This window comes from Paroedura picta, chromosome 4 (assembly GCF_049243985.1).
Source record: "Paroedura picta isolate Pp20150507F chromosome 4, Ppicta_v3.0, whole genome shotgun sequence".
Taxonomy (NCBI): domain Eukaryota; kingdom Metazoa; phylum Chordata; class Lepidosauria; order Squamata; family Gekkonidae; genus Paroedura; species Paroedura picta.
The window spans coordinates 63,769,918-63,795,791 of NC_135372.1; the positions used below are offsets into that span (position 1 = coordinate 63,769,918).

General features: G+C 40.4%; 1 protein-coding gene across 10 annotated transcripts in view; it reads left to right on the forward strand.

Annotated features, from left to right (window-relative positions):
* TTLL7 (tubulin tyrosine ligase like 7) overlaps positions 1–25,874 on the forward strand; it is a 104,375-nt gene that overhangs the window by 76,987 nt on the left and 1,514 nt on the right. For 7 of the 10 annotated variants that reach the window (XM_077333169.1, XM_077333163.1, XM_077333167.1 and 4 more), the window contains 4 exons: positions 3,025–3,159; positions 10,241–10,321; positions 12,343–12,503; positions 15,931–16,104. In XM_077333169.1, coding sequence (XP_077189284.1) covers positions 3,025–3,159; positions 10,241–10,321; positions 12,343–12,503; positions 15,931–16,104 — 551 coding nt within the window. Of the gene's footprint in view, positions 1–3,024; positions 3,160–7,461; positions 7,575–10,240; positions 10,322–12,342; positions 12,504–15,930; positions 16,105–24,531; positions 24,631–25,874 lie in introns of those variants that run through there. The other 3 variants (XM_077333168.1, XM_077333173.1, XM_077333170.1) reach the window with 3 other exon arrangements.

Consider the following 25,874-nt stretch of genomic DNA (forward strand, 5'->3'; position numbering starts at 1 on the left):
GTCAGAAATACTGATATTCCTAAACCAAAATAAAATCAAAGCACCCAAAATGGATTCACAAAATGGTATCAGGAGTAAGACAAAATGTTAAGACAGCCAAAATCCTGGAGAATCCTGATCATGGTTTGGAACCAATTGAAAGTGTCTGTCCAGGATGGTATTACCCTTGGATGGACTGGAGCACAATTAACAAAACCTTTCAAAAAGGGAAGGTTTTCAGAAAGGGAAAATTCCCCTCAGCAACACTTGACACTTATGTGCTCTTTGTTTTCTCAGAGAAAAGGATTGGCAAGTTCTGCCAAGTGAAAGGCAAAGGAAGGTTTCAAAGGACAATGAATAAGTTCCTGACAAAAGGAAGGCTTTGACTTACAGACACACTGCAAGTGGAGCAATTTCACCAACTGCTCAACTTGATCTGAGAGTGATATGTTCCAGAGTGTGTTTAAATTGCCTTGGTAGCTGCCTGTTTTTGTTCTCTTACACTGGCAGCTACTGTGGAGCTTGGTTTTTCCATTGCTGCTTTATAGACCGAAGAAAGAGTGTGCATTCAACTAAACCTAGCTGAAAAAATACCTGCAAAAAGCTGAATGGAATTTTTCAGATATTAGTTAAGCTGACTACAGATTCTTTGATCTGATCAACTACTGGTATAGCTGACCCGAATAAAAGCCATTTTTTCCAGCTTTTATTTGGGCATATTCAGCTGTACAGATCAGCTGGGGTGACAGGAACTCTCAGCTTCTGGTGCCCCAACTGATCCTCGCAGGTCTGCATGCAGGGATGAGAGACCTCCATACCATACACAGATCCTGGGGGCAGCTTTTGCTGCACCGTGGTTTAAAGAGCCCTGGAGCAGAAGCCCTCCTTATGGTTCTGCATATGGCATATGCATATGGACCTGTGGCAGCCCCATGGAGAACCCTGCAGTCCCCAGGCTGAGCCTGGTGGGAGAGCTCTCCCCCAGGGTCAAGTGCTTGTTGATTTCAATGGACCCCAAAGATCAGGGTTTGTTTAGCAGTTTTGCTGGTCCCCCCCCCCCACTACAGTACGGGTCTATTGAACCCTAATAAAATTGAGGATTTCCAAAAAATACCAGATTCAAATACCTTACTGGTATTGGGATCTGTTGTTTTTGGGAAGCCCAACATTTTTTTCAGGTCCAATAGATTCAAACCAAAAAATACCAGGCCGGGGGAGGGAGGTGCACACTTCTAACCTGAAGCAAAAGAAACATTCTGGTGGTAAAATTTCTTTAATTTACTTAATTTTTTCAGCAAGGGAGCCAAGTGACTGTGATTTCTTGCCATGCTATTTAAATAATGTCTGGGCATGGCTTCTTTCCACATAAACATTCTTACATTTTATTTTATTCATTCAATATATATATATGACCCTTCAGTGTGACCTCATGACCAAATTATATTAACTGGTTAGTAGTGATGCTAACATTCCAGTAGGGTTGACATACACTTCAGATCCTTACTGTACTTAGTTGGATGGAATTGCTTGGTGGGCTCCACAAGTCACATGGTACTAATCCATGAGACAGATGTGTGTGTGAATTGATACGTCCTTCGAGATCTGTATCCTATCAAAATGGTTCTGTTGAGCAATGAGTGGTTTTCAAAACAGGGTAAAACAATAGGACCTGCCATTATATAATGGCAAGGATTAAAAGCAATGGTTAGGAAGATAGCAGCCACGTATAACAGCTGCTAAAGCACCACTAAAATGACCCGCAGTCCAGTTTGAATGTTAAGTCATTTAGCACTGTCCTCAAGCCAGTTGTTATAGGTGATAGAACACACTTAGGATTTCTAGATGAATGTCTAGATGTCTAATGTCTAAAACAAGACATTAGAAGTATTTGATATGTATGTGAAGTCAATCCGTCACTGTTGAAATATTTTGGAAATGGAGCATCTGACATCAATGAATGTTTGTCATGCAGAGTGACTTTTCCATTGGCAAGCGAGAGTGTGCTTCAGGCCATATGTTTCCCTTTGATAGAACTGGAGTTCTATTTCTTTAAATAATATGCATAGAATTATCTGCAGAAGAGAAGCCAGAAACTAATGGCAAGTGTATGGAATATGTTTCATGTGCATAGCACTGCATTATTGCTTATGTAACCACAAGTAACGCACTGCATCTGGCCAACTGTAAAAAAAAAAAGGAAATCAATAATTTCTTAGTATGCTGAAAAAGTAATTATTTGGGAAAGATGAGGTGCTTGTGTTATTGAGTTGAGAGAGAATAGATTTAGAGAGTCACTGTTGGATTAAGAATTAATTCCACAAATCAGCAGAAGCGGGGGCTGTGATAGTAAGCATGCTTGCTTGGAAGTAAGTTTCAGAGAGATCGATTGGATTTACCTCCCAGCAAAAGGAGTTAGGACAGTGGTGTGAATATAGATGGCATAATCAGTGCTCCAGAGCCATTAAGCTAGGGAGACAGGGAAATATAAGCAAAGCAGATACAGTTGTCTAAGTAATAAATTCACATAATTTCAGAGCAAAATTAGCATGCAGTGTCACAAATATAATGTTAATTAAGTCCAATATGACGTATTACTTCATAACAGTTTCTCTTTCAGCAGGCATTAGCCAGTTTAGATGCGCACCCTAAACTTTCAGTTCTTCTTCTTTTAGCCATTTTCATTTATTGTTTCATAAGCCCCCTTTTAATTGCATAAGAAGGTTTTTTTATTATTAATTCAATTATTAATATGCTAATATGGTAGAAAGCAGGAAGGTTCCTCCACCTTTGTTTCTAAATCTTTGATCCATATTCATGTGTCCTTCTTTGAAGCCTGCTTGATCTCACAGGATACCCGACGGTTAACTCCAGTTAAAACTTTTTTTTTTATAACTCCAGTTAAAACTTTTAAAACTCGAGTTAAAACCAGCATTCGCTGGTTCATGGGAATTGTAGTCCATAGACATCTGGAGGGCCACAGTTTGACTACGCCTGTTGTAATGGCTCACTAAGATGGCTCTCATTCCATTTTGTGCCCCTCCCCAGGGTGAGACTCTGCTTCACCAGAAGGCAAAAGAGCAAGAGGAGACACTAACCAGGGAGACTCTGCTTGTTTTCAATGACGTGAAGATCAGGTTTCCAGGGAAAACAACGGAAGAAGCGGAATTAATAATTGACGATGTAAGTATTAAGGCCATAAGAAGAGACCTAGTGATCTACCTAGTCTACAATTCTGTTTTCCGGGGCAGTCAACCACATTCTCTGTTCTCTTCTCTCCTCCAAGTTAGGTGAGAAAGGCAATAGCTAATTCCAGCTCTTGCCTCTGAGCAAATGGTGTCCACTGACACAGAACCTCCCAATGTGGGCTTCCATTTAGTCTTCATGGCTAACAGTTATTGCTTGACCTATTCCCCCTCCATTACTTTAGAGTCTGTTTGTTTATCTATTTTCTTAGATTTATATACCACCTTGAAATACATTTATTTTCCTCAAGATGGAAAGCATCTTTAACATTCCCTTCATTGGGACATTTAATTTGGATACTCATATATAGTGCATAAATTGCAATGCTCACACTTAGAAATATATGCTTTCCCTTGAGAAGAGTATGTCTGTCTCTGTGTGTGTCTGTGTTCAGAACCACTTTCCTAAAGGCTAAAATTAATTTGTACTTTTCATTATCTGTTCCACATAATATATTTCTGGTAAGGCCTTGGAGGAGGAGCGGGTCTCATGACTTAAGTGCCACTCAGCGTTTAACACCCACTCAGGGCGGCTGTCCCACCCCTGAGTGCCTCCTCCTCCAACCGGCTTGCCTGTCTGTCCAGCAGCCAGCCAGTTAGTTGCCTTCTGTCCCCCACTTCTGACCACCCCTCCTACTTTCCTCCGAGGCTCAGAGGCTGCAGATCTCTGCCATGTGAGAGCTGCCCCTGCCAGTGAGTTCCCTGGGGGGAGGGGGAGGCCGTCCAGGGGGGAGGGGGAAGCCCCCCAATCTAGCGCCCGTTGTATTCCTGAATGCAACGGGCTTGGCCCCTAGTGTGACTATAACACAGCAGTTGTCCTGCACATCCAATTATTCTTTCTTGCATTTTATCCTGCATTAACATGTTGCGAATCAGAGTGTCTCAGATATCTTTTAAATATTATCACATACAAGAGCTTAAACATTTAAAATGATGTAGGAAAAGATACCTGTGTAATACTGAGTTTTGTTTTCTGGCACTTTGTGGATACTTGATATTATATGAACAGTAAGTTTACAGATGAGCAGAAAGAATGATACCAAGGCCCTTTTACAGGCCTGCCTGTCTCAGGCGCCACCAATGTCTAATCAATCCACTATGCAGAAGAGTATGAATAGTAATATTCATTTCTCAGTAATAAAATCTTAGGACAGGAGTGAGAGAGGGAACAACAGGGAGGGAGAGGAACTCTCCCCTCTGGCTGGTGGCTGTCAGATGGTTGGGGGAATTTGGGGAAGGGGTTAGTTTGGAGGCTTGGGAGGTAGTTATGGGAGGATTTGTGGGTACTTAGAATTATGAACTGTTAAGAGAAATGTCTGGGAAAAGACATTTCCTCCCCAAAAGTTATTTATAGATTACTGGACCTTTTCTTAAGTGAGCCTGGAAGAGTTTGCCTCTCAACATTTGGAATTTGCCTTATTAAAAGTATACTTTTATCTTTCTAACAATATTTGCTCCACCTAGTGCCACAGTATGAAATTGCAACACATATATGCAATTGGCTATGCACAAAGGACCTAAGGCAGGGGTAGTCAAACTGCGGCCCTCCAGCTGTCCATGGACTACAATTCCCATGAGCCCCTGCCAGCATTCGCTGGCAGGGACTCCTGGGAATTGTAGTCCATGGACAGCTGGAGGGCCGCAGTTTGACTACCCCTGACCTAAGGATTGGGTCACATTGTCAGTTTCTGCCGCACAGAAGCAGCAGCTGTATTTCCCCCTGGTTATGCAGATGCCCATGATTGCCCATGATTTGTAAGAATTGACTGGCAGTGTATTTTTATCCTGCTCCCACCTGATTTATGAATTCTTCTCTTCCACTACGATTCCGCACTTCCTCTTTTTTGTCACTTTCCTCACCATATTGTGGGTGTGTTCACATACCCAAGGAGACCTTGTGGTTGTTCCTGTGTTAACCCAAAGTACAAAATAATCTTCCAAGGTTAGGTGTCTACTATTTTTTGATTACAAAGTTGGCTCCAGATTTCAAAAACATTCTGCTGTGGTCACATTTCATGTGCTGCAGTTGCTCCAGAGCACTAATGCTGTGTTGGGCTTTGGGATCATTTTTCAGATGTTATTAGGGATTTGAGCCTCTCCTTACCAGTTTATTCTCAGTCTATCACAGTGGCTATTAATTCCTTTTGTTGTTACTGAGGGGTAGCACTGACAGACAAGCATGTCAGTGTTGAATTATTTAATCCTGGAGCAATTGTAAACTTTATATTCCCTTATTGCTTGCAAAGGTATTTTGGTGTTGCATGTCAATTATTCTGAGCCTTGTCTTGAATTGTTTAGAAGGTAGCAATCCTTAAGAGAGGAAAGTAATATGAAACTCCCTGCACTCTACCTGGAAACGGGAAGATTTTTAAAAGACCCTTTTCTCCTTCCCTTGCTCACCTAGCTAGACTTTTGCTTTTCCATTTTTCTACGCCATCTGGTGGCACAGCAGGAAAGAACATCTAGCAGAATTGTCAACTTTTGTGCTGCAAAATTATGTTCTATTTAAACTAGAACTATAACCCGGGAATGAACAAATGTGCACTAGAAACCGCAGACAGTTTAAAATGGGAATCAGTAGGGAGTAACTGACTGATGAGAATGTTTTGCTGATGAAAATGTTTTGCCGGGAGGACGCTGCTGTGGTTAAGTGCAAATCCTCCGGTTCAGACTCAGCATTCCCATTTAAAGATCATGGGTGTCTGGACTGCAAGAATCTTTTGTCTGGGAGCTCAGGAACTGCTGACCATCAAAGTCAAGCTAGCTGGGTAAACCTATTGTCTAGCATAGTAAAACACAGTTTCATATGTTCATAATAGAGTTTGGGGCATAATTAAGAAGTTGTGAGTTTAGTCACCCCCCAAACCATGCACTAAATATTTTGAGTCTCTCTGCACACGGTGTGTGTGTGTGTTTACATGGTTTGATCAGAATGCGCTGAGTGATGGTAGAGAACTTGGTACAGTATAGCACCAGGGCTTGTTTGATTGATGTCTCCAAACAAGAAGGGTGCCTTCTGGGAGCATCTCATTTTCTTTTCTTTTCTTTTTTAAATAATTTTATTTATTATTATATAAAGCATTTACAGAAAGGTAAAAGAGAAAAAAGCGACCAGCTGATAAGTAATTATTTCATTGTCTATACATCGTCTATACAAGTATACCATACGTAGTGTAGTCTAATATTATCTCAAGAAATATATAGTCAGTTCCCATTGCATATTGGTCCTAACCTAACAGTTACTGCTGTCTTTCTTAAGAAAGTCCAGATAATCACTCCACTGTTCTTCATATTCTTCCGGTGGTTTCTTCTTAACCATGTTAGTGAGTCTTGCCATTTTTGCTAAGTCCGCTAATTTGTCAAGCCATGTAGAGATAGTTGGAGTCTCGGTCGCCTTCCAGTGCTTCGCCCACACCAATCGTGCCGCCGTTGTTGCATGGAAGAAGAGGATTCTAGAAGAATTTGATAAAGCACTTGGGTGGAAATTTAGCAACATAGATTCAGGCTTCATTGGGTATCGCATTTTAAATATTTCCTGTAACACCATATGTATTTTAGCCCAATACTTTTTTGCTTTCTCACAATTCCACCACATGTGATAAAAGGAACCTATTGCTTTATTACATTTCCAACATTTATTATCAAACCTATCTGAGATTTTTGCAATGACCTTTGGAGTAATATACCATCTATAAAACATCTTATACCAGTTTCCCCTTAAAATCTGGCTGTTGGTTTGTTTAGGAATTTTGGTCCAAACTCGTTCCCATTCCTCCATAGCAATTATGGAGCCCAGGGTTTGCATCCATTTAATCATACAATTCTTTACTTGTTCCGACTCAGTCTCGTATTTCAAAAGAAGTTTATAGATCTGGCCCTGTAGGTGTGGTTTTTTGAGCCGTAACATGTTTTCGAAATCACTAAGAGGCGAGTTTTTGTCCACTCGAATCTCAAAGTCTGTTTTTAGTCTGGCTTTCAGTTGATTGTACTCCATCCATCGTAGCTCATATCCTTCTTTGTTTAATTCTTGCAGACTCTTGAGCTCACCTGTTCTCGTTAACAAGTCCTTGTACATTGGGCATGTTATTCTTTTTTGCTGCTGTCTGGAAAAATACGCCTCTATTGGCGATTTCAATAAATATGATGAGGAGCAAAGTCTTTTTTTGTATTTATTCCAGATCTTTAAAAGAGATCTTGTCCAAAAGTTGACCTTAGGTTTTTCCTTTCCTTTTGTTTTCAGGGAGGGCCAGAGCATTTCATGAAAGCTTTGCTTACTATCTACCTTTTCCAACACCAAGTCTCTTGTCGTTGGGTCAGTTATCCAATCTGCCACTGCTGTCAGTGTTGCCGCATGTAGGTATAATTTTAGATTTGGGACACCCTGTCCCCCTCTCTTCTTGTCATCTTGTAAAATTTTAAAGGCAATTCTTGGCCTCTTATAGTTCCAGATGAACTTATTTATTTCAGACTGCCATTTATTTACCACAGAGTTGTTGATATCTATTGGCAGGGTTTGAAAGAGGAAGTTAAATTTTGGTAATATTGACATTTTTACTGTGGCCATTCTTGCTGACCACGAAAGGTTCAGGCTGTTCCACTTCTTAATGTCCTGTTGGATTTGTAACCAGAGCTCCCCGTAGTTGTTTGCAAACAAGGTATCAGAGCGGTTTCCAATTTGGACTCCTAGATATTTAATCTTTTTGGGGTTGATCTCACACCTTAATGCCCTTTTGGTTATCTCTATATTCAAGTCAGACATGCCGAATAGCGTAACCTTGGCTTTAGAGAGGTTTACCCTGTATCCAGAGTGTTTCCCAAAAGTGTTTATCTCTTCAAACAACAATTCTAAGGTGGAGATTGGATTGGTTAATACACAAACAACATCATCAGCATAGCTTTTGAGTTTAAATTCTTCTCCAGCAATCATAAGTCCTGAGAGCTTTGCGTTTGCTCGAATTTTACGAGCTAGTGACTCCAATACCAGGTTGAATAGTAGAGGGGATAGCGGACATCCTTGTCTGGTTCCCTTCCCAATTTGGATAGGGTCCTTAGTTAACATTCCATTAACCAAAATTCTTGCCTCCTGCTTTGAGTATACGTGCTTAATTAGGTTCCAGAAATTGTCCCCACATTTTAGTTGGGTAAGCGTGGCCAATAGGAACTTCCATTGCACCTTGTGAAAAGCTTTTTCAGCGTCTAAAAACACAAAAGCTGCTTGGATTCCTTTAGTACGGACCACCTCCATTGCATTAAGGACAAATCTGACGTTGTTTTTCATGTGCCTTTTGGGCATGAATCCTGTTTGATCTGGGTGGATGATTTCATTAAGGCATTTCTTCAGTCTTTCTGCTAAGACCTTTGCAAAAATTTTATAATCCACGTTAAGTAGTGATATTGGTCTATAAGCATTTGGCGATAATGAGTTCATGCCTTCTTTGTATATGAGTGTTATCGACGCTTGCTGCCACGATTTGGGGAGTGATTTTCCAGAATTGTCCACTACCTCATTCAACATCTGTGTCAGAACTGGTAATAATATATGATTTAATTTCTTATAATAAGTTGCGGAAAGGCCATCTGGGCCTGGGGCCTTATTTAGTTTCATAGCTGTTACCACTTCGGCCAGTTCCTGAGCTAGCATCTCATTTTCTTCTACCACCTATTTTCTCTTTCCCTTCACTGAAAGCCCCCATACTCTCCCTTTTCATTCTCTCCTCCTCATCCACCAGCTAACCTATGTTCATCTGCTTTCCTTTTTTCAGGTTTCCTTCCTTCCCTCTCCCTGTGAAAACTCTGATTAAGTTATGCACTGCTGGCTGAGCCTGGCCTAGTTGTGTGGTGGGCCACAATGATTTGCAGAGTGCACCTCACTTTCTCTTGTACCCCCTCCCCACATTATTTCTTTCTGTCCTCCTGGAAACCCTCCTGGAAAATCTTCAATTTTCCTGCTTCCTTCTGTCCTGCCCATTGTCAACCAATTTGCCTTTCTATCTCCCATCTTGAGCTTTATTTATTAGTCATATACTTTGTTTGTATTCTGCTTTTCTCCTCAATGGGGACCAAAAGCAATCTTTATAATACAGACTTAGACTGTCTTACAGCCCCGAGGTGGGCTTTCACAGCAAAATAGAATCTGAGTCTCTCAATCCTAGACTGAAGCTCTAACCACTAAACTGACTTTTGAGGGGCAGCTGCTGCTGAACAGCAGCAGTTAGATGGACCAGGGGGAGTCATGCAGTTTGCATAATAGCTAGTCACCTGATGTCTGCTGCTAGTTCTGACTCCCCCAAAGGCTCAAATCCTGTTGTGGTAGCCTAGCAATGACCACTGAGGGCACCTGTGTCTTAAAGCTACAGACATTCCTTTTATTATTTAGGTTTTATTACCCTCAGATTATTTGGAGGAGGTTCTGTCTTGTCTGTCCATGATCCTTGCCTCCAGATTAAGTATCCACAGATTTGATCACATTGTGTGTGGTCACATGCTTGAACTTTGGACCTGTTTATGCAGTCTAGGACATTCCAAGTCTACATGGAGTTGAAGGTGATGTTGAGAACAATTTAATTCATCATGAGATAATTTAGATGCTAAAGCATAACAGGACTGGTATCTTCAGGTAAAGCTTTAAATTCCGCAGTGACCCATGAATTACCCACGGTAGTGGTCAAATTAGTGCTGAATTCCTTCTCTTAGTATGAAAGTATTGTTATCCTGGGCTTTTTAGCTGAGGGAAACATCTTACATTGCTATTGTAGGACTGAGGTGAGAAGCAGGCAATGAAGTCTGCACCCTTCTGTGATTGGATACATAAACACCACAATGGAGGCAGTTTTCAATTTCTACAGTACACAAAAGTAGAAGGATTGGCATGTAAAACCAATTAAAAATCAAGCTCATTCTTACCATAAACAAGTTCATTCTTAACCTCTGAAACCATTGTATTGTGTAATTTGTCAATAATAAAATTTTCTCAGACAGTTCCATCATTCTTTCTTAATGTTTTTTGCATCTCTGTATAGATTATGGATAATTGGAAATACCACAAATCAAAAGTGGCCTCATACTGGTTGATAAAGCTAGATTCTGTAAAACAGCGAAAGGTGAGTGGTCTTTTTTTCCACTGTGTGTTAGTCATTGGAAACAACACCATGACAGAGTAATGGTCATTATTTTTTTCCTATTGCAGTGATTTTTCAAACAAAAGCTGCTCATTTTATTTATTACACATGGATTATCTTACTTTTCTTCCTTGGAACAGAAGGTGTCCATGTGTCTCCCAGGTGATTGTTGGATACACCCAGATCTGCTTAGGTTCAGCAGTGTTGCTGCACCAGACTTCTTCAGACTGTTATGACTGATTCTTTTACTTGGGGGGCGGGGCTTTGAGAGCATATTAGGCTTGTAACAAAATATTATTGTAAAAGTTGTGAAATGTCTTTTGCCATCATTCTTATGCATTTTGTTAACACAACTACTAGAGGTATCTGGTGGTGGGGTGCATGCAGGTACCTGGCATCCATTTGCACTGGTACATGTAGGGGGAAATTGTGTAATACCCTGTGCTGCTGTATATCTTCCTGAATAAGTGCCTCTGGAAATCAGTCCATTGCTTAATTTGTACACAATTAGCCTTGAAGCCACAAATGGTCTCAGCAGTCATCTTATGTGTACAGTTTAACATTTTGATGTTGAATAGAAGCTGCTGGTCCACCATTTAGCCTGTGAACCTCTTACAGAAAATTGGAATTGATAAGTTAATTGCAACAAGAAATTGCACCAGCAACTTGTAGTTAACACTGAAATGAATTGAAACAAAGCAGCTACTGTCCTAAAGCAGGAAGAGTGGATTTCATGTGTCTAGAAGTTTCATTTTCTTATGTATAACTGAGTTCTGAATTGCCACCTGGCCCTTTAAAGTGGCCTCTTGTTTATAGACCACAGATTTTATGCTGCATGATAACTGTACAAACATCCACTCCTCAAAAAAAGAAAAAAATGGCACGGTAATTTTTTTTGTTAAAAACACCAGGTGAGACATCAAATAGGATCTTCATTAAGACTGCTGTTCTGTGCTGTGATCCCTATGTACCGATCTTGCAAACAGAAGCCCTGTAGACATTTAAAAGGGTAGGGATCGGCTGGCCTTTTAGTCTTGCTTTCCTTCCTGTATAATCAGACTAAAGAAGTCTCTTTCAAAATCTGTCTCCACAATCTGCCTTTGTAAGACACTGGGAAGTCAGGGGGAGCTGCAGGCAGTTAACGCTTGTCAGCATTAGTCAATAGTTCTGATCCATTAATCTACCTAGGGCACTCTTTTAGATGGTGAGGCAGTGCAGGAGATTTGAAAATAAGCAGGTAGTGGCTCTCTAAAAAGGTAATTAAATCTGGGAAACTATCAACAATTGCATGGGGAGTAAGCCCCATTAAATACTTCTGAGCAAATGTGCATATGGATGGGGTATAGGAGTATATATCTGTATCAACAGGGAGAGTCTGACTTCCCCCTGTGACAGGAATGTCAATGACAGGCTTATTGACCAGTCATGTCAAACACTGATGCACTCCATTGTTCTGGCCTCTCTCTTGTGTTTCAGGCAGGCTGCCTGCCCCCTTTATTTTCATTTTTTTTTGAGGGCAGCATTTATATTCATTCAGTTCTTTCTTTGCTTTATTTAAAAATCACCACCACAACCATTCTTTTTTTACATAGTTGGAGAATTGTGTTGGATAGAGAAGGGAAGTTGGTTTGAGCTACATCACTGGGTGTTGTCTAGTCAGTGCTGCACAAAACTGGTTTGGGCTTCCTTGGGGAAATACTATGCTTCAGTTTAGAAAGTGGGCTTTCTTAGGGGGCTTATCAGATTATGTTTGTCTCAAAGCACCCAAAGGGGAATAATTGAGAAGGTATTTGGAATAATATATATATTTTTTCAAAATTGCTTTACAGTTCTATAAAACGAACAGGTAACACAAAGCTACGTAACAGCAATGCGCCAAATTCTAAAAGCTGCTTTAATTTTATTTAATCTTAAGAAGTAAAAATTATGTTTTGTTTTCCTTGATGATTTTTGCCAGTGTTTCCCTCATCACCGCCTCCTTTTTATCTAAAATACTTCCCTAGGTTTTAGACATTGTGAAAGCAAGCGTTCGTTCCATTCTGCAGAGAATCTGGAGAGTTTCAGATGTCGAATGTTTACATTTGTACCGACTTTTTAACCGTGTCTTTAATCGCCTTCTGTGGAGCCACGGACAGGGCCTGTGGAATTGTTTCTGTAATTCAGGGTAAGACACATGTATATAATAACTCATGTGATTTTTTTCCCTGATGGAAAGCACATGTTTTTGTTGCTGCAGTGGAGTTATCCCCCACCCCCCACTTCGTACTGGTAACTCCACTTACAAATCAGTGACTTCTCAAAATATTTGTTCCCTGTTCCTGGTGCTGGGATAATGATGGCTTCAGAGGGTAGCCATGTTGGTCTGCAGCAGAACAGCTTGATCGGAGTCCAGGAGCACCGTAGGGAGCAGCATGTTAGAGACTTGTTTGTCTCCAGGGGGCTTCTGGCCTCAATGTAGCTGTGATAATGATGAATTCAGTATCTTTCAGGCTATATCTGCTGAAATCTGTCAGCATCAACCTTTGTGTTGTTAAAACTTTGAAACCAAGGTTAGGATGAACCAAGGTTCCCTGCCACTCTGCTGCCTTACTTTTGCAACCCTTTTGTGCAGTGCCCTGCATGCTTTGGAAGCTTTCTGATCTTTTGGTAAAAGATGCCTTTAATCTCTGCTGTTTTGTCCATACTTCTGAAAGGCACATGACTGGGGTTTTACTAGTAATGGATGGTAGCATTAGATAAGAAACAGGGAAAGCCAGATTCTAAACCCTTCTCTACCATGAAGTTCACTGGATGATGTTGGTTAAGCCATAACTGCTCAGCTTAACCCACCTTCAAAGGTAGTTATGGGGGCCTGGTGCAGTAAACCCATATTTACTACCCTGAGCTCTTTGAGGGATAGTTAGGGTAGAGATGTGACTGATGCTTAAAATTTTTTTTTTTTGAAAATCTGTAAATTTTAATATGCTTTCTACATTTCTCTGATGGTTAGGTATAATCTACCTGTTACCTTTTTGGAATGACTGTTCTCCAGTTATTGATTTCCACATTATCTTGGTAACATGAGCACGTTGCAAATCATGTGAATTAGCTGGAACACGTGGGTAGATCATAGACCATCCCAGCACCTCCTTATCCACTATGCCTCCTTGTGCATAGTGCTGCAGTTTTCCCAACAAGACTTCACAGAAAAGAACAGCTGAGATCCCAGCTTTAAGGGAGTAGATCAATGTTGGGATAAGGGAAGATTCTAACTGTTTTGTTTGTTTAGTGCTGAAGATATCTCCCTGCAAGCTGCCTTGGCCCATTTGGGAAAAGATGCAGTACCTGTAAGCTTTCCCCAGTGGGGCTGAGCACAGCTGGAGAGAGGCAGATTTTTTTTCCCTTAAAAAGGGTTTTAAAAAGTCTTCTCCCCTCCAGCTAAACAAACAAACAAATATCTGTCTTTAAGTTACAGATCCAAAGGCTGCTTTCTGTGAGAGGGGGGAAATGAAAAGAATCACAGAATGACGTGTACTGTGCAGTTAATTGCACCTTGATAAGGCACTGGGAAGCCACCCCGTATTGAGTCTGCCATGAAAACACTGGAGGGCGTCACCCCAAGGGTCAGACATGTCTCGGTGCTTGCACTTACCACCATAGCAAGTGACCACCTGCTCCAAGCAAGCCGCATAATGTGAAACTTTGAGCCCTATAACACTTTCACGTAGTATTAAGAATGTCTTCATCTCTGTCACTTTTTGGTGTGTTTTGACCAAAGAGAAGTGAGATATTCTCTCATTCAGACCTCCTGATCGGATTCAGATTCTGATCGTCGTCACTTTTGGCTTGTTTACAGATCCAGGAAAAGAAAACTCTGTTCTTAGCATCTTTTGTGACTGTGTCCTTAGATCTATTTAGACACGGGGATTGGCTCTGTTGCTTGGCTCGTTCAGCCATTGATAAATAGGTCTTGAAGGAGCTGGTTCCCTTCATAGCAACAGAGCTCTTTGTTAATTGTTTGGCAGACAAACAAGATTTTGCTGCTGTGATGATTCCACTTCTAAAAACATCAGGAAACAAGTCCCTTGAAATGATATTTCAGCTTTTTCTCTGCAGTTTGATATGTCAAGCACCTCTCTTAGTATTCAAATTGTTGTTTAATATTGTCTGATATACCTCGTGATTTTGTTCTTAATTCTGGTAGATTTTTGGCTTCACTGTATAGAGTTAAATGAAGCAGCATTCCAATCAGCAGGACAGAAGAAACCAGTTTAGCTATATAATCTGCTCTATGCCTTCCAGGTCAATCCCCTGTCCCTTCCAAGTCAGTTGTAATATACTACAATTTACAGATCAGAAAAAAGCAAGCAAGTCCCTTGAGAATGTGCACACTATAACAGAAGCAAGCAAACCTTGAAATATATCCTGGGAAGAAATTCTGTTTTTGACTCCAGATAAGATCATCAGCTCAAATTGCAAGCATGACTAAAACTTATCCATGGATCCTCTCCAGTATATATTCAGGCCCACCCAGCAGCCCTCCCACTGAGTTTAGAAAGTGCTGTTTTATTATGTTGAAACACTAGGAAAAAATGCATTGCATTATCTTATGAAATGATGCAGACATAGTTACACTGTTTAGTAGATCAACACACTGCAACTCTGTTGGTAAATACAGATCTCAAGCTTTAAAAAACTGTAAAAATAGATGAATTAAGCACAGTCTTCTAATTACTTAGCATTCTCTTTTGCTATCTGAACTTTTTCTAGTAAGAGTTATGTATGTATAGATATATGTTGGATACTCATTATTGAAGCCAAACTAACAACAGTTATATCTGCCAGATGCATGACTTTGGAACTTTTGTATTTTGATAAGACATGTTATTTTCTTTCTTTCATAATTGACACAGGTTTTTCAGTATGAAAACCTATATACTGGTCTGGTAATACCTTCATTTACACTGAGCTAGCTTGGTGTAGTGGTTAGGAGCGCGGACTTCTAATCTGGTGAGCTGGGTTTGGTTCTCCACTTCCCCACATACAGCCAGCTGGGTGACCTTGGGCTCACCACAGCACTGATAAAGCTGTTCTGACCGAGCAGTAATATCAGGGCTCTCTCAGTTCACCTACGTTACAAGGTGTCTGTTGTGGGGAGAGAAATGGGAAGGCAATTGCAAGCCGCTTTGAGACTTCTGGTAGAGAAAAGTGGCCTATAAGAACCAACTCTTCTTCTATTTGTTGGTTTGGCACCACAGTTTCAGAGGGTTGATTGAACCTTGGTCAGTGCCATTTTGTATTATACTGGAAGGATGTTAGCATGGATCTTCTTGGTGCTAAACCTAAACAATTGTGCCGTGGAGGCACTTAGGCACTCAGTGGATGACTGTTTTCAGGCTTCTTCAAAAATGAAGATTAACTTCTTAATTAGTGTTTTTATATTTCCTACCAGCAGCTGGGGAAATATGGTTGGCATTTTTCTGCAAATGGGCAAGGTCGTGCTTTATTTCTCTTACTTCTCCATGGCAAAGTTTCTCATGTAGAGCAGTAAAGCTTTTAGATTGCCATTTGTGACAGAAAACATGAGGTCATGTCTGTTTCCATGCCAACAGGAGCTCCTGGGAGACAATATTCAGTAAAAGCACAGACGCAGTGACTGCCGATCAACTCCAGTGCTGCCAGCGAATAGTAGAGCTTTGTAAACAGTGCCTGCTAGTGGTTTACAAATACTCCACAGATTCTAGAGGATCCCTCACTGGAATTAACCCTGACTGGGATGATACCAGGTATATATTGCATCCATTCTGACTTCTCTTATTCGATCATTAGAGAAATGCAGAATTGCAAGGACTTGGATCTACCACTGTCCTTGGGTAATTTGTCTTGGGAGGATCAAGTTGCAGAACACTCCAAAATTTTTTAAATTAAAAAGCAGCAGATAATTTGTCCCAGTTCAGGGGCTCTTTATAGGTACAGAGATGCTGCTTTTATAAGCTTCCCATCCACAGAAGAATACATATGTGGTCAGGCCCACCTAAACAAATGGGGAACTCCATTCATACAATGATGGCGTTTTAATGTTAATCTCTGCAAGTGGACATGTATTTGCTTTCATAGGCAGCATGATAAGCAGGACAAAATCTTTCTAGCTGTCAGTGGCTACTATTGAGTTCTGATGAGCCAGTGTCAACAGGAGGCAGTTAAGGTGGAGTCAGAGTCATTTTGTAAGAACATTCATTTACATTTACTGATATCTATCTAAATTAAACTAAAATTCAGGCAACTGCTCTCCCCCGCCAAATGGACAAATGTTGCTTTTGTCTTATGTATTCTCCATGATTTCATAATGCATTTCCATTTGTTTCTTTTAAACCACTTCTTGATGGTGCCATTAATGGAGCATATGAATATTCTTGCTTCCAGGTCTATCAAAAAGTTGAATAGGTTTCTGATTCTTTGAGGCACTCCCTGCCTGCCCTCTATAAAGCTCTCTCTCTGTAAACTCTCCAATTTACTCAAGAGCCATTTACCCGCTATAGCAGAGGCAATCCTGATTTTTCAACAGTGTACATTCAACAATTTGTGCACATTGTATGAGTGAAATGTACATATACACACACAAACCAGAAAAAACTCAGAACAAAATTTCAGTCCAGTGGCACCTTAAAGGGATAACTTCTTCATGCACACATCCATCTTTAGATACATTGAAATGGAAGTTAACAGTGCATACATAAAGGCTTAGGGTGAGCAGCAGATTAGCATACACCATAATGAAGATGTTTAACAGGTACAAGGACCAAATGGGACTAACAAGCTTTGCTTATACTGTCATTTGTTTGGGTTGCATTCGAGGGGGGGGGACATACTGAAGGAAATAAATATATCAAAATTGGAGGCAGATGCACACTTAATAGTGGAATGCTGACAGTAATTAACTGAGACCCTGTCATGATGCTCTATCCATCTGCTCTCAAATGTGGAGCCGACCTTTCAGACTACTTTGAGTGTTTAGAGTTTCTCTTCTGTCCCCAGACTGGAGACATACATTCCAATCTGCCATTCCAAGGTACATTGCATTCTAATATTCATTAAACTGTGTTACAATCTACTATTCGAAATAAGAAATAAAATAAAAATAAAGATGATGTATAGCCCCTCTGGGAGATTGGTGAGAATACAGATGTAACGATTGAATGAGGTTCACATATTTCTGTTAAATCCTGGGGATTCCATTATTCTGAGTGTTGTGGTAACTTGTAAATCAGCAGTTTCCCTTTCTAGGCTGTTCCTGAAGTTTCTTTCTTAATAAAGCAGCTATGTTGAGGCCACCCACTGAATGTCCTGGAAGGCTGAATTGTTCTCCTACAGGTTTCTCATTTTTGTGCCTCTTAATGTCAGATTTGTGTCCATTTATCTTTCGAGGGAGGGTTGGACTTTGTCCTATGAAGAAAACTGAAGGGAATTGTTGTCATTTAATGGAATAAACAGTGATAGAAGATGAGCAAGTACATGAGCCTGAGATGGCATATCTGATGTTGTTAAGTCCACCACAATATTGCAGGGTCTGGTACCAGTTCAAGTTTGATGTTGTATTATTGTGGGTAAGAAGTTGCTTAAGATTATAAGGGGGAGCTGTCTGTCTGTAAGAAAAGGTCTGTCCCTCCCTCAGTGCTTGTGAAAGAGAACTGTCATTATTCAGCAGAGGTTGTAGGTCATTGATGATGCATTGAACTGTTTTGAGTTGAGGGCTGTATGTGACTGCTAGTGGTGTTCTGTTATTGTCTCTTTTGGGCCTGCCTTGTAACTAACAGGCATTATCCCGGTATATATAGTTTATTTCCTCAACACCTCCCCCCCAAGTACTACATCTGAAGCTGTAGCAGTAAAAGGAAGCAAAATAGGCACAGAATACTGCAGTGGTGTCAAAATACAGTTATGGAAGTCCTACTGATGTAAAGGGCAGCACAGCCTATGGCATCTGAAAGTTCAGAGGAACAGTGGTTTGTGCTAGAATGGAGAATTAAATCTTATTTTGCCTTTCTCCTGCCCTGGTTCCCACAGATTGCAATTTTAATTCTGGTAGGTAACTATTACTGTTCCTTCAGTTCCTACAGATTACATCTGTTGGCTGAATAGGAATGCAAACAGGAATCCAAAAACATTTAACTCAACCAGATATTTTAGAACTCTAGGTAATTGGTGGTGGAACAGTCCTGTGTATATAAAGGGATTACGTGATAAACAGCAAATTAATTTCACAGAACAGTCTAACACAAATTAACACCAGCTGGAAAAATAAGTTAATTGGTAGAACCAAGGTAACTATACTGCAAAATGAACCTTTATATAGTAAATATATAAAAGTAGAATGGTAATCTTACTGTTAAGCAAAATTAAATTAGCAGGTTATTAACTTTTAGTTATTTGTATTAAAATGAATTCAACTGAAAATGGTGTGAACAAACAAGATCTTTGTTAATTGCAGTCTTCTAAACAGCAATTAAGCACCATCTTTGGTAAAAAGAATTAGAAGACCTAGAGATGTAAAATTTCCAGAAATGGTCAAACTCATCATGAAAAGCCTTCAGGAAACAAATACTCAAATTTCAGGGAGGGATTGAATTAATGCAATACTTAGGCTTGATATGACAAAGAGAAGTTTTATGAACATATAAAGTCTTGTTTTACTCCTTGGATTTCATGGCAGTCCCTTGAGACCTCAGAAAAGGTGATGGTGGGATACTCGGAAACTTTGTGGATGAAGTGCCACAAGTATGGGAGGAATGCAATGAAGAGGAAGAATCAAATTACATAATTGGCACTTTCATCTTGCACCTATGAAGGCTTTTAAGTCAGCAGAAATTCTGCTGGTAGAAGAATGTGGGGAGACAAATTCATTCAGTTTACTCTCCATACTTCAGCCCACATTGCCATGGTGTCTGTTTAGAAGTTTTCTAGCTCCCAGCATCAGCTTTGTAAGAGACCTGAGGGGGCCCTCTGGGGGAAAGCAGGGGAGGTGGTGTTGATGGAAAAAATGTGTGGTTTTGTTTGCAGTTTATAGGATACAGACACAGCAACTATGGGGGAAATTATTTATTCGTTTAGGGATTTCTTGACCTCACCTCTTGGCATAGCTGGCTCATGGAAGTTTCAAACAGTTTCAAATAAAACCACAAAATAATTCCTAAAAACAATATAAAACAATATGAAAACTCTCATCTAAAAATAGGAATTAAAACAAAACCAATTAAAACATTGAGACCAGTTGCTAGATGGTAAGACTATTCAGTGCTGTTGAGACACTCTCAGTTGTAAAAACTGGACTATCATTAAGGGTTTGGAATTTGGGGGGGATTCTAGAGAGGGACCTGGGTGATGTTATTACTAGAGCTCATCATCCCTAACCAAACGCCTGGTGGAAGAGTTCCGTTTTGCAGGGACGGCTCCAGCAGGGCCCTCAGCTCTTCTGATAGCTTATTCCAGCAGGTAGGGGCCAGAACTGAAAAGGCCCTGGCCCTGGTTATGGCAACATGAAACCCATATTATTAAACAATAAATAATAAATTGTTCAGAATTCTCCAGAACAACTACCACCAGGTTGCTCTATCTTTCTCAACCAGGGTTTTGTGAAACCCTGGGGTTTCTTGATGGCCCTGGAAGGATTTCCTGAATCAGTGAGAGTTAATTAATTTTTAATATAGTTTTGATTTGTTAAACATTTATTGGGTGATATGACCATATATGACCATGTTGACCTATCCATCTCCACATGGCCAGTGATGGGCCTGAAGGGGGTGAGATGGGGAGAAGCCTGGGTGTGCATGTCCACAGCTATGCTTCCCAACCATATTCTACATGATCGCGCCACTTCTGTTGTTTCTTGAAGCCTGAAAAAATGTTTCAGGGGTTTCTCAAGGGTAAAAAACTTGAGAAAGACTGGTCTATCCTAATCAGAATAAGATTTTGAATTATCAATAGCATCCACTTCTGAATGCATATTTTTATCTGTGTGGAGAAGTAAAATTTTACATGGATTAAATAAAGTGGTTTCTCCTTTTCTCAAGTTGGTGTGTATATTTCCACACATAGCCCAGTTTCTTTCATGAGTTGCAAGATCCTTAGCAGGCAAAGGTATTGTAATAATATATGTTTACAGTATATAGGTATCTTATCTGTCTCTTGAGAAACCTATATGCAGCTCAAGAAGCAACAGTGAGAACCGGGCATGGAATCACTGATTGGTTCAAAATTGAGAAAGGAGTTTGGCAAGGTTGTATACAGTCACCTTGCCTATTGAACTTGTATGCGGAGCACATCATGAGAAAGGCGGGTTAGATGAGTCACAAATTGGGATCAAGATTGCAGGGAGAAATAACAACCTCAGATATGCAGATGATACAACTTTAATGGCAGAAAGCAAAGAGGAACAAAAGATCCTTTTGATGCGGGTGAAGGAGGAGAGTGCAAAAGTTGGCTTGAAACTCAACATCAAGAAAACGAAGATCATGGCATCCGGCCCTCTCAATTCCTGGCAAATATATGGGGAAGAAATGGAGGTAGTGACAGATTTTATTTTCCTGGGCTCCAAGATCACTGCAGATGGGGACAGAAGCAAAGAAATTAAAAGACACTTGCTCCTGGGGAGGAAAGCTATGGCAAATCTAGACAGCATCCTAAAAACAGAGATATCACCCTGCCAACGAAAGTGCATCTAGTCAAGGCTATGGTCTTCCCAGTTGCAATGTATGGCTGTGAAAGTTGGACCATAAGGAAGGCCGAGCATCAAAGAATTGAGGCTTTTGAACTCTGGTGCTGGAGAAACACTTGCGAGTCAAGGAGAACAAACTGGTCAGTCCTAGAGGAGATCAGCCCTGATTGCTCCTTAGAAGGCCAGATCCTGAAGATGAAACTCAAATACTTTGGCCACCTCATGAGAAGGAAGGACTCCCTGGAGAGCAATTGCTGGGAGCAATTGAGGGCAAAAGAAGAAGGGGACGACAGAGAATGAGGTGGCTGGCTGGAGTCACTGAAACAGTAGGTACAAACTTAATTGGATTCCGGGGAATGGTAGAGGACAGGAAGGCCTGGAGGATCATTGTCCATGGGGTCGCGATGGGTCGGACATGACTTCACACCTAATAACAACACAGCATATAGGAATTATAATTAAGTAGTATCCCAGATTTTCCTTACATTGTTACACGCTAATAGAAAGCATTGTGAAGATGTAAAGTGAAGCTGAAATTATATGAAATCTTGTCATAAAAAACATTTCACTCATCATTCCAAGATAAATATTTCATGAGAGGTGTCCTCTCTTTCATTTTTTGAGAAAATGCCCAATTTTCCATGTGAAAAATAGTTAGGGTAGACAAATTAAATTCTCTGTGTTCTACTCTTTCTCCCCCAACCCAAACAGGCATCCCACCTCTGAATAGGTCTGTTAATTTCTGCTTAGCTAAACCTTATAAAAATACTTCCTTATGAAATAGTTTTTTTTCTTTAATGGAGAGATCCCTTTCTATTGATACAACTCAGATTTTCCCCTGTGACCAGCAATGCTGAAGTTAATAGGGTCTTTCCTTTGATGGTTTTGGTATTTAATGACATTTAAATGTACCCTTAGGGATTGGCATGACCATTTTACACACTGGTAAGAGGGAAACCCAAACTCCGCAAGATGACTGTAGACTAGAACAGATCTGTTTGCTATAAATTCATGGGAAGTCTTTGAAGGCAGCAATCTGACTTTATCATATGCTGTCAAGGCATTGCCTAGTAATTTTGTAGGACTAATCATAATGGCTGTTTCAGGGTGTGTTCCATCTTCATTAATCAATGGAATTCCGTGCAATGATGTAACGGTTTCCATATAGTGCACTCTATTATGTGCTGCAGCTATAATCAATTCCAGCATTATGCATTGCTTGTTTCACATTTCCATTTAATGGAGGTGTTGTTTTTTTACACACTTTTAAGAGCATTTATCTAATAACTGCAAGTAATTATAGTACATCAGTAATAGGGGATAGATTAAAGGGTGATTATTAGTTGATTCATGATAAATTGTTGTTTGTGGGATTTCATTCAAGTTCTGCTTCTGCTTATTGCCTGCTTTTAAAGCAAATAAATCAGAGAGTCATTGATAAATGGTGAATGTGCAGTTTGCTAAAATCATGGTAATGAGGCAGTGGTGATGTCACAGCTTCATTAAATAACAGTCTAGTGTAGTCTGATCCACCAATATTTTGTTAGCGTCTTAGCTTATGTTCAGGCAATCTATTTTTGAGCAATAAAAACTGCTAGGCCTTTAGAGCTGCACCTTCCCTAAGGGCTGATCTTGCAGCAGTAGGGCTCACCATGCAAAAGCAAGCCTTTCTGACCTTTAAAAAGAATAAGGGAGATGTGTATTTTGGTTCTGGGGAAGGGGTGGACTTTTGAACTATAAGGCTATAGTTGTTTCTTACTTTTCTTCTTAATGGGCTTGGGACATGGATGCTTTTTAAAATGCTTGTCTTTGAGTGGCAGCAACGTAGTGAGGCAAATATGTAGTGGGAATGGAGGCAAAGAGGTCTGTTGTTAAAACAATGTCCTAGATATTATGGAAGTTTCATAGCCACATTGTGTCCTTCAGTCACGTTGGGTGTGCAGGAAGGGGGGGAAAGTATTTTTTAAAAGAAACCCACAATTTGTTGTTTGAGTGCTGAGGATAAGATGATGTCCACACAGCACTGGTGTCACCTGGAGAAAACACTTTTGTATTCACTGCCGTATCAGTGCCAAGCTTAGTAGTATGTGGTGAACTCCCAGAGCCAACATAACCAGCCATTTTGAAAATGGAAATACTGAAGTGTTTTACAAGTATTTCGAGTATAGGCAAGGGTTTAAGTAAAACCATTTCAGGTGGTTTTACTGTATATGCCTGATTAGTAAGATATCAGAAGGAGTTCATCTTTGTGTGCTTGTTGACACTGGCTCGTCCCAAAAATTAGACAGCAAATACAAGTTTCTATGGCTACAGATGTGTATGCATATATTCAGCCAGCACAACCAATTAACCAGTGAGGTATAGTGATGAGTATAGGACCTAGAAGACCCCGATTCAAATCCCTACTCGGTGACTGGCTACAGGAAGCTTCCATGCAACTCCCAGCCATGAGATTGTGGTGCAGAAAGACTGGAATAAAGATGGAGGGGTATAAATGAAGCATGTAATAGTTGGAAAAATGACAGTTAGGCTGAGGCTGTGTTTATTCACAAGACATGTTTACCATATCTGGAAAAAGTCCTCCGCATATCCCATCTTCCCTTTGTCCTCCAAAGGAAGACTGAAGCCTCGACTCCCTAAGTATTGGAATGAGGTGGTCAAGGAATGGACTGTATTGAGAGAGACTGCTTTGGAATTGCTAATGCCCTCTGTATACAGAACATTAATACATTGAAGAAAAGCTTTAGCCCACTGGTTTGCCTGCTGTGCTGGCATTCTGCTTGCAAGGAGTTGTTAAAGTGACAGCTATTACTGACATTACTTATTGAAATGTAAAGTTGTACATTTTATCTAGCACTGCTTTCTGCTGCTTCAGGAGGCAAGGACTGCCACTTTCATTCAATACTCTTTACTCTTTCTGATATGACTTTTGGTCATCTTGCTCAAAGGGGAGATGACATTTTTGCTGTCAAGTTGCAGCTAACTTTGGATGACCCCGTAGGTATTTTCAAACCAAGAAACAAACAGGTTTTCCATTGCTTGCTTCTGCATAGCAAGACCACATTTGCTTCGTAGTCTCCTATCCAAATACTAATCAGGGCTGACCCAGCTTCTGAGATCTGAATAGATTGGGCTGCCCTGGACTATATCCAGCTCAGGACAAATGAGTTTACATACTGAGATGTGGTATAGCCCTTTTTGACTGTATGGTTTCAGATGGGTGATCTGTTTGAGTGTTCTCTCTTGCTCAAAATGGTCTGCATGGAGAAAATGAATATGGCAACAAAAAGGCTAGGTTAGATACAAAACTGCAGATCAAATGTAACTAAATGCAGTTTACACAAAATATAAGTAGCCTTGCAGTTGCAAATAATAAAAGTAATATAAAAATGAATGGAAGTAATGTAAAAGTGAATGTAAACCAATCAGTATATGTGAGATGTGTTAAATTCCTTACATCTGCAACTCTGCTAAGATTATTTGGTTCTGCTCGGCTCACCAGTGGTTTGCTCAGAAGTGTGAAGAAGAGACATCAGATGCAAAGCTGGAGGCATTCCAGAGAAACTTAGGCATATCAGAGTCCTATTGAAATCAATGGAATGTAAGCATTTAACTGTACCCTTAAATCCTGTTGACTTAGGGCATCCTCACATGACCTTTCTTTTAGCCAGTCAGTGTGATATAGCCATTAGTGTGTTGGAATGGGAAGACCTGGCTTCACATTCTTGCTTGGTTATGAAGTTCACTATGACCGTTTATGCACTGGAGGTTTCATGCCGGGCTGCAGGCTGGAGTTTTAGTCATGGCAGGTTGCCCCACCTCTTCCTGCGCCCACATAGGGGAGCATTTGGCCTGGTGCACCTCATCCAGCCCAGATTTGTTCTCCTGCAGGAGAGCTGGGGCAGTGAAGTTCTCAGTGCATAAACGGTCTATGTGACCATATCATCCCCATTCAGTCTAGTGTATCTCAGTGGTTTATCGAGTGTAAAATAACAGAATTCTATGTATCTTGCCTTACCACTCTGAGCTCTGGGTAGGAAAAAATTGCCATAAATGCATACAGTACATGGGAGCATACAAATCTACCATGCTAAGATGAATGGTTCTAGTGTGAATAGACACCCCAGGCTTAAGAAAAGGCTCTTCCTCTTATTTCCTCCACCATTGGGGGGGATGCAGCTGTGAGCTGTTGGGGACTCAACCAGGCCAATGCTGCTGTCCTGGGTGCGCTGTGGCTAAGATTCACCACTGCTATATTGGCTCAATCATTTACAGAATGCCCTTTTCAGGCTGTTTTACCCAAAAGTCAGTCAGCTGTGGCTTCACACCAAACTATAAGATTCCTGCATAACAAATGTGACCAAGCTACAATTTCCACCCTTTCTTTCCTATTACCAGTCCATTCAAGAATATTCTCCAAGATCCATTTCCTAACTCCACATTCCACATTCCACATACCAGGTTTCACTCCCTTGGGCCAGGAGGCTCTAGTTTCAAACATTTATTGTCAACATTTGTGTGAGGTTTCAGTGGGCTTCACTTTCATTTCATGAGTGTTTGCTTAAACATAACTAAAATACTAATGACACATTCATTTTTCTCAATATTTGTGTGTGGTCATTTGGAAACACCAAGATTCTGGAATTTGTTGTCTATTATTGTACATCTGTACAAGATGTGGCCAATATAAAAAACATCCCATCTAATCATGATCCTGTAAATCCAGAGCAATAGTGAATGACCCATGAGCCTTTGCCAGCCTGCCATGCAAAAGGTTGTGCACATACAAAGAATGATCCAAAGAATCAGATCACCTTTAGATGTCATTGTATGTATGATTTACTT